This window comes from Kogia breviceps, chromosome 19 (assembly GCF_026419965.1).
Source record: "Kogia breviceps isolate mKogBre1 chromosome 19, mKogBre1 haplotype 1, whole genome shotgun sequence".
In the NCBI taxonomy this organism is placed as follows: domain Eukaryota; kingdom Metazoa; phylum Chordata; class Mammalia; order Artiodactyla; family Physeteridae; genus Kogia; species Kogia breviceps.
Window position 1 is genome coordinate 47,451,734 of NC_081328.1, and position 13,510 is coordinate 47,465,243.

Sequence of the window (13,510 nt, forward strand, 5' to 3'; positions counted from 1 at the left end):
TCAAGACCACACTAAGAGTTCATGTTTATTTGGCAGAATGGTAGAGAGGCAAAAACTTCCCCAAGAAATGCCAGAACCATGCCTTTGATCCAAATTTACACTGATAAACTTTCATTTAGAATTTACTAGAATACTAGAACTGGAAGGAAATCAAACTAAGACACCGAAAGTGTCCTTGACTCTTGGCCCGGTGCTCTTCACAATGAAAACTTGTGGGCTCTGACCCTTGAAATTTGGCAGTGACTCATTTGCAGGCTTGGGTGAGGGCTGGCTAGTTTGGCCTCACAGCACTCACAGAATGCCCTGACTTGTATTTATGAGAAGACAAAAAAAGAGTCTGGCACTTTTTCATATCTTCTTGGAAACCTAGAAATATTTGTACAATTCTCTGAATTTAAAGGAATGGAAGAAAGAAGAATGCCAGATTCTCGTTTGTGAGTGCAGAATAAACTAGAAAAGAAGACAAATTAATAACCCCATTTTCCCTCCCTGTCACTACGTAGCGGTCTGAGGAAGAAGGGCCTGGTGGGCTGGGTACGTGCATGGTAAGAAGCTAGGACATCTGAGGCACAGATTCCTATATGTGAAGCTAAGAAGCTATTTTTTGGTCTCTCCTGGAATGCAGAGGATGGTGGTTTATTCTAGTTTCATATAATCGTCAATTTTCACCTTCTAATGAATGGTATTCAGAATATGAGAAGGTAGTTGCAGAATATACACATGTTCCTGAAACAGCTTGGCTCTCAAAAAGTTGTCAGCCAGACAGCACATCTTGGTCTCAAATTTAGTGCTTTGCCAATAGCTTTCCTTCTAAGCACGCACAAAGGCAATAGCCCACAAAGGGACCCATCCCACCAGTGAAGAGGCAAGAGCCTTCTCTGCCCAAGTCTCTCGCAGGGATAGAAAATGATTCTATCTCGTTTGTCGATTCCATTTCAGTTCAGCAGCCATTTTCCACACAGAGACACAACTGGAAAGCAGTATGTCTTCTGGGAACTGAGATCCCATTTCAGGAAGAATTTCACTCTCTTTAGTCTCCATGTAACTCACCAGCGTGTCTCTCAGGCTGAAAAACCAAGGAACAAGAGACAGCGTTAAACAGTCATGTGACATAAGGAGACCATCACTGGTCACTTTTTCAGGTCGTCAGAGAACCAAAGTGCTCATGAAGGCCAGAAATAACGAGAGTCAACCAACTGCTGAGTTACTGACCTGGCACTAGAATCCTGGGTTCAAGGTTCTAGTACGTCCCTGCTGCTCCCCACACTGCAGTGCACATACCCTATGGGATGGAGCTCCCCTTGATAGGGGCCCCGTCAGATGGTTCTAAGCACTCTAGTAGTACGTCTGCTTTACAAAAAAAGCTTCGCCATTCAAAGAAAGCTTATATTCCAGTTCATGATTTGTATTAACAAAGATCGTAAATTCTCCAGAAAAGGGGTCTTCTTTCCCTACGCTAAAAGTCCAGGATAGTAAAGACTTCTTGAATAAGTTCAAAGAATACAAATGTAAATAGGCATCTGCCATATACATAATGGAGGAAAACAGCAATTATGAAGTTTGTCAGTGAGGAAAACTGGAGTTTGACTATCTATTTAGAAAAACAGTAAAGCTAAATCCGTACCTCTGGCCACACATAAAAATAATTGGTTAACAAAACAAATGTAATATATAAAATTATAAAAGCACAGGAAAAACCATGGGAGAATGTTTTATAACCTTGGGATAAGACTCTTATAGGCATATTTTTCCTATAGAGTCCTTGTAGGAAAATTCTGTCAGATTTGGCTTCAAAAAATTAAAGATAGAGCATTTGTAACATAACAGATAAAAGATTAAGAAAAAGACAAATAGCCCAAAAGAAAAATAATCATAAGATATCAAGAGGCAATCTGGAGGAAGACATACAAATGGCTGATAAATATTTTCAGCCTCACAAGTAAATAGGAAAATACAAGCAAAAATGAGATACCATTTTTGGGCCATTAGATTGGTAAAAATATAAAAGACAAATAATATCCAATGTTGGGTATTCTTATACGCTATACATTGGTGTAGCTTTTTCTATCAAATTTAAAATGCACATATCTCTGACGTAGGAAGTCCACTTGTTATAATGAGAATATATGACTTTTTGCAATTGGTAATGGTAAATCAGCAGGAAACCAATTTCTGAAGTAACATAAGAATGATTTTTGCATCTGTGGAAGATTTCGGGAGACGTGGCAGAATGTTGTGTATGTGCCTTGCTCAGCAGGCTTACAAGCCTGTACCTCCACTCAGGGTTGAAATTCTCTGCGGTCTTGGGGTTCTTTAGCTTCAAGACGATCATTTCGTGAAGTTCCAGGAGGAAGGCATCCAGGCCAATGTGATTCAGGAAGGTGTTGAGCAGCTTAGCATTTTCAGGGCTGAGATCAACTTTGTACCTTGGATTGATTTCCCCAAATGGCTCCTGGAATGAAATAAGAACACATGACACACAGAAGCCTGGGAAGGGAGCGTGTGGCTCCCTTGGTCCAGGTGGACAGGAAGAGGCCAGACTCACTTTTCTCAGTCGAAGCAGATGTTCAGACTTGTGGGCAGAGAGGAACTGCCAGAGAGAGATGGTGTGTTTTAACTGGCATCTGTCTAAGACCTGAAAGAGAACAGAACTCCTGAATAGAAGGTGCTGTTTTCACTTGGCCCTGCACTGATTCCACCTCCGTCACTATGGAGGCACCTCTGCTTCGTCCACTAATTCCCTGCCTCATCTCCAGAACGTCTCTGAAAGCCCTCTCCCCGCTGCAACATCTCGGGGTCCACCAGCGGCATGCAGTTTGCAGGCACGCCTCTGCATATTTGTGGCACTGAGTCTAGATCCTTAAATTCCGAGCACATCTCCGCCTTTCCCATCAGTGTGTTCTGATTACACTGTGGACTGGCTGGGGGAGGGGGTGTTCTTGCCTCCCCTCCTTTTCAGGGGCTGCTTAGATCAGTACTCCCTGGGTGGTGGTATCCCAATAGGAAGTGGGGAGACGATGGAGGGGGACAATGCTGATTTCCTTTGGAGAGAGGCTGACATGAGACCCACCTTTGAAACCTGTGAGGCCTGATCACCCATCCGCAGCATGTCTTGGATATACACTTTTAATTGCATGTTTGGATCCCCCCCAGCTGTGCTCAGAAACCCCAACGTGACTTCTATGGCAGACAGAGCTTCACAGGCATCGCTGTAGGACTGCAGTTGTCCTCTGATGGCACTGATGGCCACGTTGGGGAGGGGGCTCTAGGAAGTCAAAAGCAGGATAGAGTTCATGGTTGGGGTTTCCTGTGCCCTGCTACTTGATAAGAGTGCTTACCTTCTTCACTGCTAAGGCCACAAAATGGGACAGACTCTCTAACTTAAACAGCAGTAGGACTTCCCTGGTGGCGCAGTGGTTAAGAATCCAATCCACCTGCCAATGCAGGGGACACGGGTTCAATCCCTGATCTGGGAAGATCCCGCATGCCGTGGAGCAACTAAGCCCGTGCGCCACTACTACTGAGCCTGCGCGCCTAGAGCCCGTGCTCCACAAGAGAAGCCACCGCAATGAGAAGCCCATGCACCGCAATGAAGAGTAGCCCCTGCTCACCGCAACTAGAGTAAGCCCGTGCAGCAACAAAGACCCAAAGCAGCCAAAAAAAAAAAAAAAAAACCAAAACAACAGTAGTTAACATTTGATGCTTGTTGCTTGTTAAGTGTCAGCATTATTTAGGTATGTTACAGAAAGAGATGAATTCACTGAATCCTCAAATCAACTTTGTGAAGATATGCATATGGACATATACATACATACAAACCACACACATACATCACACACACACACACACACACACACACACACACACACACACTCCCCCCACACACATAAACCAGAAAAGCAGGAATAAATAAGTTCTCTGAACCTTTTGCATCAGCATACACAGTCATGACATCATTGCTAAAAAACTACAAGCACAAGATTTCAATCTGTTTATACTCAACAAGAAAACTTCTTGCTGATCTGCTGTCCTGCTTGCCGTCTGGAAAGAGCACTGGGCTCTGAATGTAGGGAGGCCCTGAAACTCTTTGGTGCTCATGGCAAATGCCCGGAATGAGGGTGGAAGGGTCCTAACATGGATGGAAACACTGATAAGACAGAGGCACATGCAAATAAGATTGATCATCACCACCTGTGGCATTTTGTTCTTGATGTCCATGAAGAGATGTTCATAGTTCCAGTCACATCTGTACACCAGAGTGGGTATTCCCTAAAGTGAGAAAGAAAAAAGTCTTTGGAAGTGGAATCCACTGTGGAGGTTTCCATCAAATGACAATATATGCTTGAGCAGAAACTCAAATGTAGTCCCATGCTATTCAGTGCATCACCAGGCAAAGCAGGCAGCTCCTCGTTGCCACATGATGTCCATGTTTAACCCATCATCTATGGAAACAGTGACATGAGAAACCCAGCCTGGCCTTTGTGGCCAAGCAGATACTGTCACATAGAATACTGTGGCCTGCAGAGCGCCAGGGGAAGTAGGTCATGAGGACCTCCCAATGGGACACTGAGCACAGACTGAACGAGGGGGCACTCTGCTAACAGGGAGAGCAGAATGAATTAAAAGCAGCCTTGAGCTCAAACAGTTCACAGACTAACTGCGGGCAGGGAAGGAGCATAAATATACTGAAGTACCATACCCTTGACTGGACCTGGAAGGAGCAAGTACAGCCCAGGTAAAGAATGATGGGGAAGTGCAGGGTGCATTCAGGGGAGGGAGAGTGATCCAGTATGTGAGGTTATGGGGTTCAACGTGGGGAACTGGCTGGAGAGAGGGTCAGGGCAAGGCCACAGGGCCTTCTGTGCCACGTCCACATCAAGGTTATACAACAGGGTGGTGGGATGCAGATCTGGATGTAAGAAATGTGGGCTAAAGAGCCTGAAGGCAGGGACCAGTTGGGAGCTACCGTAGCAGTGGAACTTAAGGACAGATGCTTTGAACTAGAGCAGCAGGCTCTGGTGGTGAAACGGGGGTGCCTGATGGCTACGGTGGTGAAACAGGGGCGCCGGATGACAGACTGTGTGTGCAGACTAAAGGAAAAGGGGGAAAACAATGAGGTTTTGGTGGTGCCATTAATTATGGCATAGAAATCCGGACGATGAGTCCATTGAGACCTGCAGACACCCTTAGGGTAATGAAGTGTGGATCCAGATGCATAGACAGATCCGGAGAGCCATCAGCCCCGATGGCAGGGGTGGTCATGGACACTGGGGGTGTGGAAGAAGGGTCCATTGGTCCCTCCTCACTTTGAAACCACTGTGATCAAAACCACACGCAGGGCAACTTTTGCAAAACAGAAACGCCGACCACATAAATACCGCAGGTCAGCCTTGCCTTAAGGGTTAGCCTGGGCTTGCCCTGCAGGAAGCGGCTGATGATCTGGCGCTGGATCTTCTCCAGGTCAAACTCCTGCAAGGTCTCCCCGCCCTGCTCCACGTGGTACTGGCAGTTGGAGAGAATTAGTGGAATCAAGTCCCGCTCCACTTCGTAGCTGATGACGTGCAGGTCGGCGACCTCGGAGGCATCGACGGAGTAGCTGGGGAACAGATAGATAGAGCTCAGCACTCCAGTCACGGCCTGGTGATATGGAGTCAGCTCCTGTCTGATGTTGCCACGGGCTGTGCAGATAAAGGGACATGCAAATCTGTGACACTTTTGAGTGTGGCCGAAGGGTATCTGTTCGAGAAGGACCTGAAGCCTGGCTCGCTGTCCCCAGGCCTGGGGACGCTGCTTCACTGCTTGTGCTGCCTCAGAAACGACTTCCCGGGCTGAAAGGGCATCCCCTGCTGCGGGCCTGCATGCTCACCTGTTGTCTTCCTTGGAGAACTTGTCTACTGCGTAGACAATTTCGTTGTGCAAGTTAATCAAGTAGCTGACTAAGGCGGTGGAGCAGAGGCCCAGGCCCTGGCGGCGCGGCAGGATGACTTCAAAGTCAGTGTCCAGATCAAGGCTGCAGCTGCAGTAGTCTTTAGGTAGCTTGATCTCACCTTTAAACGACAGAGGGGCAGTCACCTCCCTGCTGTTTCTTTCACAGCATCAGGACTGGGAGCCCACCACAGTGGGAGCGGGAGCAACGCAGAAGCCACCTCAACAGAACAGAGCTGGGAACCAGGCGTGCTTTTGCTTCCCATCTCTATTTTATGTGCTGATAAGTTTCAAATGTTCTCAACTCCTTTTTTGATACTGTATTTATAGATGCAAGAGGACTGAGGGTTTGCTGTTCCTGATATGTTATGCACTCATCTTGGACACCCCACCAAGAGTCCTCAGATCCAGCATTAGACACACACAGCATGGCACTGGGCAGACGCGGAACAAGAAGAGTTAGGCCGGAGAGAAAGGGCCTTCAGAGAGGTGCTCCTATAATGTTTAGTGTTAAAGGGGATTTGACACTTACCATTGGTTTCCAGCGATCGCCTCAGCTTGTTCCACGTCGACAGAAATATAATGATTCTGTTGTAGGATAACTGCTTCAGCCCATCTGTCAAACAAAACACTTGTTAGAACTCCGAGATAACACCTACCACGTCTAGGTCAAACCAACAGAGTTACTAATGGTCTTTGACCCCTGCCTTCATGCCATCACCAACATGTTCTAAATGCCGTTTAAACTAAAGCTGAGTTTGAGGAACCAGAGAGGGAGGTGCTTGTCTGTTACAGCAAAAGCCTCTAATGTGTCCCAGGGATTCACAGCACCTACTGCTTTATGCTACAAGCTTAGGGTACAGAGCACACATTAGCCCTGCACTGGAGTCTCCGAGTTGGGCTGATCCTTTTGAACCACAACATGGATCGCCCTGATCCCCTATGAGAGCAGAGACCTACCTGAACTGTGACTGCTAATGAAACTTCTGATGGATCTGTATTCAACTTCTGAAACATTCTGGAATCGTTTCACTAGATTCCTTTGCAGGGCCAGAATCTCAGGCAAGAATTTCACCAGTCTCAGTTCTGCTTCCTAGAGAAGGGAAGACCACCAGGAACACTTTTTAATGTACTGGGGAAACAGACTTCAAGGCTGGCTCAGGACATGTATTTGTAGTTTAATCTGGTCAACATGCCATTTTACATGATGACACATAATGATACTTGAGAATGGGGAACAGGCCACACCATTCTTTCAGCAAGTACCTAGTGACTGCTTACAACGTGCTGGCCAGTGTTCTTCTACCCTCTAGAGGCTGGGGAGCAAACATGTAGGGCCGACACATCAAATGTGTTTGCCAGAAGCTGATGAAAGAAAGCAACCTCTTGAGCCCATGAGATGGGCTAGGTGTGGAGAGGAGCTGCTGAGAGCAAGAAGACCAAGCTTTTAGGCAATGATGCTTGGTGCTATTCCAGTGTCGTTCTGAAGACCTAGGACCTAAGCTTCTTTAGTTTAATGGACCTGTGCACATCAGTGACAGATCACGGTATTAACACATGGCCTTCCCACTAGGAATTCATTTTCATTAACTGACCCACAGAAATTTCTGAGTCATCTTAACTTCTTCCTAGACTGCATATATTGGTCCATGGAGGGAAATCAATAGAAGATCTATTGTAGAGAATAAAAGTTCAAGTGGGTTAAAGTTAGGAACCATGTGTAATTCTGGTTCTAAAAGATATGACACACACTTTACTGCTCTCCTGCCCACAATCCCACCACCACCCTCACTCTGAATGGTTCAGGAACAGGGAAGATTCTTCGTTTGTTTGATTTTGGCTGTGCATATCCTCAACTCGACTTTTTTTATTCAACAGACACTCATTGGTGACTAACTGCTCCAGGCACTGGGGGCAGGGGTGAAGATGAACAGACAAAGGAAACATTTTCATTGTATTCTCTCTTGCTGAGTGATTGGGAGAGACCCTCCTGGCCCTCAAGTTCTTTACAGATAGCTGCTAATTCCAACTCGTGTACATATTTCACCTGTGACTTTATGTTTCAAACAACTCATACAGATTGATGTGTTTAGAGATCTCTGCTCTATCCCTGAGTCTTCTGCCAGAGACATTCTATTCAAAAATCAAAGTAGTCTGATGGCTGTTGCATCCTCAGGACTAATCAGACTAAATGAGAGTGCGGCCTTCAGGTCTCCAGGGGACATGTAGGCAGCATTCACGGCGAGGTAGCCTCACCTTCTGTAGGAACTTCCAAAGGATGGGCACTGTTTCTTTGCCATTCTTCTGCTCCACAATGTGCTGGAGGTACTCAATGGTGATCCTTTTCCTGCAGCTCCACATCTTAGAGCAGTGAACCACGCTATTCTGGGGCAGGTGGGGCAGGAAAGCCACCGGATCACCGTACACGATTTTGGCCACAGGGTTGGAGCTGATGCGCTCATCTTGGCTGATCCGAGTGTACACCGCCAGGAGGGTTTTATCTAGATGCTAGGTAAGGAAAGCGACATGGGATCTGGAAATGAGATGCTTCTGCACACAGGCTGGACACCTAGTGACCTTACCAGTGGGCAGATTAAGGGACCCGCCCTCCTCGTTTTAGCCTGTAATCAAATATTCATATTTGCCATCTTTTATTATAATTTATGTGATCCTTATTTGTAGGTTTTTGTCTCCCCAAACAGAATAAGTCTCAGAGACCTATATTTAATTCATTCATTCATTCATTTATCGACCTTGCCACACAGCATGTGGGATCTTAGTTCCCTGACCAGGGATCAAACCTGTGCCCCCTGCAGTGGAAGGCAAGGTCTTAACCACTGGACCGCCAGGGAATTCCTCAGAGACCTTTATTTTATTACGATTATTTTACCTGATGACTTCTCTTTCCTGATGGGCCTAGTTACTCTCAGTGACATTCTTATCTGACAGGGTTTATTTCTCTGCCTCTTGCTCTCACATTCTGCTGTAAAAAGTAACGGAGAGAAAACTACTGCCTGCACTTTCTGAACTCCCAGTAATTCCTCAACCTGACACACTGACCAGCCTTGGGAGGGGACAGGATGGGGTGGGGGCAACAGGAGGGTAGAGTGACCAGATAGAGAACACCTAAATCTGTGGCTTAGCCTAGGGCTTCAATAAGGGACACTTCCAGAAGGGACAACAGACCGAGCACTCAGTAGAGGCCCAGGAAACACCCTCCCACACTTTCCCAAAGTAGCCCAGTAGCTATGCATCACTTACCTTTAGTTCAGGCAGAAGAATAGTCTCAACAAGCTTTTCCCAGCTGTTCCTCTCTTCTCTGGTTGACAATTTTGCGTCAAAATTTACAGACCCTACAAAGAAAAATGTGTCTGTTACCGAAGAAACAAAAGCAGTCTGCATAAACACTAAATAAATGTTAAATTGAAATAATGTTCCTTTTGGGGGCGGGGGCAGGTCTATCTTCCTAAATTAATCTCAGCATTTAAAAATGGTTCCTGCTGCTACCAGCAACCTCATGATCTTCATGAAGAAACTTAGAACTCTAAAAACTCTAACCCACATAATTATCATCTTAAAACCATTCTGAACAAAATTACTGAAAGGACAGTACTTTATATCAGAAGCCCAGGGGCAAAATAATGGTGGCCAGTGGTAGCACCAGCTGCCTCAGCTGCTGCCACCTGGGCTTGAGGACAGAGGTGGGACCCTGTGGATGCCCGTGTGATGCAGAGTGCTGTGGAAACTGTTGGCATGCTTCTAGAATTTGGTCACTTTGTCAGTATGATACTGGGTGAGCTTACCTAGTTTGAAATTGCACTAGAATGAGAGGCTTAAAATAAAATAAAGTTTTGCTAGATGGAAAATATATACTAACGTTGGTTTCTGGCAGAAAAGCTCCTGAAGTGGGAATGGATTTTCTTGTGAAGTAGCAGAACTTTTTATTGCTATTGTTATTATTTTAAATAACATTGTCATTACAGTGGTAATTTTTAAAGATTTTTGCAGATAAGCAAAAAGAAAACAAAATTGTTCTTAATTCCACCACTCAGAGATAACCCTCTTACTAACTTGTCTTACAGACCTTTTCTTTCTGTGTGGATTTTAACTTTTAAAAAATTAGCTCAGCGAACATAAATAGATAGCCTGCTTTTTCATGTAACAAATTATGGACACGTACATATATTAAGTCAGCCCACAACGGCAGTATTTTTTAGGAAAAGCAGATGCTTCCCCCCCACCCCCCAAAAAAAGGACAGATGTACAAAGAGACCAAGTTCCAAGTGCTTATCAAACATTAGTCTCTCTGATGGTGATGCTTCTTTAACACACATCACCTGTTTGGGACGACAAAAATATGTTCCCCATACAGTGGGTAAACTACAACTGAGGCTGCCTTTTGAAACGTAAGCCTCCCCAATACACTGGCATTTAACACTGAGCACACCCAGCAGGGGATCAGTGGAAAGGTCCTCCCCTCCCCCACCCTCTGGAAGGTGCATGTCTTCCTGCTTCCCCTTCCTCTCCCTCTGGGGTCAGCACCAGTGCGCTGCTTCCTCTGCTGGCTGTGCCCCACGCCTCTCGGCCCCATGCCCGGCTCCTCACTTTGGCCCTGCTCTCTGAGGAGGTGGCTGAGGACAAGATGCACCACGCTGGCGGTCTCATCTGAGCTCCTCCCCAGCATCTTCATTAACTGCTCCAGGTCTCTCTGGATATGCTGCATCAGAAACCCTTTTGGATCGCTCACCGGAGGCTTAATGATGTTCATCAAAGCCTGTGGGGGCACGGGGACAAAATGTCAAGCAAGATCTTGTTTGTGGAGGAGATGGCAAGTTCAGGAGAGGTCAGGAGGGGTGAAGAACCAGCCCTGAGCCAGAGGACAGTCTCTAGGACGGATGTCAGTGTGATTCAAACAGCGGTGGCGAGAGAAGGCTCAGGAGCAGAAATGACCACAGTCTGAAAACAACTGCCTTCTATAGCCTCAGTGTGAAATAAAGAATTTTCAAAGCCTGAACTTTTTGCTATCATGGTTAATTAACTTAGAGGAAATGCAGCCTGCCCTCTTTCTTCCCCAGAGCTGCAGCAAAGACAGGTAAAATCATGGTTATTTTAGCCTCTCCATTCCCAGGTGTGGACCGGAGACATAGAGCTGTTCATTAAAAATTGATTTTACATAATGTGACAAGTAGTTCCCCCTTACCACCATAGACCACAGTGAGAAAAATTAGGATATGTGAATTTTATATTATGTTTTGCATTAGGTAACAATGACATATTTGAAATCCACAAGAGGTAGCTAGAACTTTTTATTTTTTTCAACTATTTTAAATGATTTATTAAAATTTAAATGTCAAAGTACAAATTATAAGAATGACAATTAAAAATTCAGACCAAAATAGTTTAAATAATGCTAAACTTATAATTTCAATTTTGATTTTTAAAAAATTTTTATTTATTTATTTATTTATTTTTTGGCTGTGTTGGGTCTTCGTTTCTGTGCGAGGGCTTTCTCTAGTTGCGGTGAGCGGGGGCCACTCTTCATCGCGGTGCGTGGGGGCCACTCTTCATCGCGGTGCACGGGCCTCTCCCTGTCGCGGCCTCTCTTCTTGCGGAGCACAAGCTCCAGACGTGCAGGCTCAGTAGTTGTGGCTCACGGCCCTAGTTGCTCCGCGGCATGTGGGATCTTCCTAGACCAGGGCTTGAACCCTTGTCCGTTGCATTGGCAGGCAGATTCTCAACCACTGCACCACAAGGGAAGCCCCAATTTTCATTTTAACTAAACCTTTTAAAATATTTTCAGGGCTTCCCTGGTGGCAGAGTGGATAAGAATCTGCCTGCCAATGCAGGGGACACAGGTTCAAGCGCTGGTCTGGGAAGATCCCATATGCCGTGGAACAACTAAGCCCATGCGACACAACTACCGAGCCGGCACTCTAGAGCCCGTGAGCCACAACTAGTGAGCCCACGCACCACAACTACTGAAGCCCACGTGCCTAGAGCCCGTGCTCCACAACAAGAGAAGCCACTGCAATGAGAAGCCAGCGCACCACAATGAGGAGTAGCCCCCGCTCGCCACAACTAGAGAAAGCCCTTGCATAGCAACGAAGACCCAACACAGCCAAAAATAAATAAATAAATAAAATTTTTAAAATAAAAAAATAAAAAATAAAGTATTTTCATATTAAGCGTTTTCATTCTAATGTTCAATATCCATCTAATTGTCAAAGTAAAGAATTGGTATCATATACAGTTAACTTGAGGTCATATTGATATCACCCTGCTGGTTATCTTTTACAATTATTTCCTTTTTTAAACTTTCAACGAGTTACTTTTAGAATAAACCTATGCCTTCTATGGAAGAAAAAAAAAAGAATTCATACCAGGCTTCAACATGTTTCATCTGGACCTACATGCACTAATAAATGTAAGCTAATAAGATTTGCTTTATATTGTAAAGCATTCCTTGTGTGTTACTATTGCCAATAATATTTTAATGAATGAGAACACCTAAAACCACAGATTGGACCTTCAAAGAGGAGTAAGAAAATAAGTTACTTATTTCTACCAATATCCTAGCTGAGGATACTTAGTTATCAGAGAAGCAGTACATTCATACTCTCTGAAAGGAAGGAGTGGACAAATTCATTCATCTCTTTTCCCTTACCCAAGCACTCTGCCACTCAGATCTTCCCCCATACTCCCTGAATAGTTTCTGCCTCTGATGTCAGTAAGGGCACAACACACAAACCTCCCAGCATTCAAACCTAGGAAGTAGTCTTGTGTTTCAAGGGGCAAAATCAGAGAACTCTGGAGCGGGAAAGGGGTTAGTCACAATGAAACCAAGCAAGACCCTGCAGGGCCTTCCCAAGAACTGGCTAGGACTTTTTAGACAAAAGGATTCACTGTGAAAAAAATTACCGTAGAAACTAAACACATGGTTGGGCAGTACAATGCTCTACCTGAGGACTTTGGGCGGCTCCCCAAAGCATAGCCAAGTGAGTGAGGAGCCGAATGAGAAGAAAGACCACTGGGGATAGCTCTCGGTCAGATACCATGGGCTTGCCTCTTGGTGGTGGGTTTCCCAGCACGTGGCCAGTCTGAGTTCTGTCTGTCTTGTTTCTGGAAAGGACAAGAGAAGACAGGGTGAAGGCTGAAGATCACCATTTCTTCTCAGCTCTGGGGGCACATTTCCCATTCTTAGGACCTGGAGACCAGGTTCAGAGTTTTGAAGAAAACAATGTTAAATTACATATTCTACTAAGCCTAGACTACTTTCCTATATTAGAAGATTTTTTTTTGGTGGGGGCGCCACACCATGCAGCATGTGGAACTTCCCTGACCAGGGACTGAACCCATGCCCCCTGCAGTGGAAACGTGGCATCTTAATCACTGGAACACCAGGGAAGTCCTAGACCACTGTCCTAAGAGTCTTCTTCTTTATAGACTGACCTTTCTGGCTGACTGAAAGCCCACCACAGTGTAAAGTGGCTGTTTGTGAAACTAGTGGTTGCCAGTGGGGAGACGGAATGGAGGAGGGGCAGTATAACGGTAGGGGGTCAAGAGGTACAAACTATTATGTATAAAA

The 13,510-nt window shown here is 45.4% G+C and overlaps 1 protein-coding gene across 3 annotated transcripts in view; it reads right to left on the bottom strand.

The window, feature by feature from the left end:
• The window catches only part of RNF213 (ring finger protein 213), a 115,078-nt gene continuing 101,568 nt past the window's right edge, over positions 1-13,510 (bottom strand). For all 3 annotated transcript variants that reach the window (XM_067022278.1, XM_067022277.1, XM_067022279.1), the window contains 13 exons: positions 12,885-13,044; positions 10,531-10,699; positions 9,187-9,278; positions 8,182-8,433; positions 6,886-7,018; positions 6,458-6,541; positions 5,867-6,047; positions 5,395-5,596; positions 4,192-4,269; positions 3,071-3,265; positions 2,546-2,635; positions 2,274-2,452; positions 1-1,066 (listed from right to left, as the gene is read on the bottom strand). In XM_067022278.1, the coding sequence (XP_066878379.1) occupies positions 913-1,066; positions 2,274-2,452; positions 2,546-2,635; positions 3,071-3,265; positions 4,192-4,269; positions 5,395-5,596; positions 5,867-6,047; positions 6,458-6,541; positions 6,886-7,018; positions 8,182-8,433; positions 9,187-9,278; positions 10,531-10,699; positions 12,885-13,044 (1,969 nt within the window). In that variant the 3' untranslated portion in view covers positions 1-912. The remainder of the gene's footprint in view (positions 1,067-2,273; positions 2,453-2,545; positions 2,636-3,070; positions 3,266-4,191; positions 4,270-5,394; positions 5,597-5,866; positions 6,048-6,457; positions 6,542-6,885; positions 7,019-8,181; positions 8,434-9,186; positions 9,279-10,530; positions 10,700-12,884; positions 13,045-13,510) is intronic.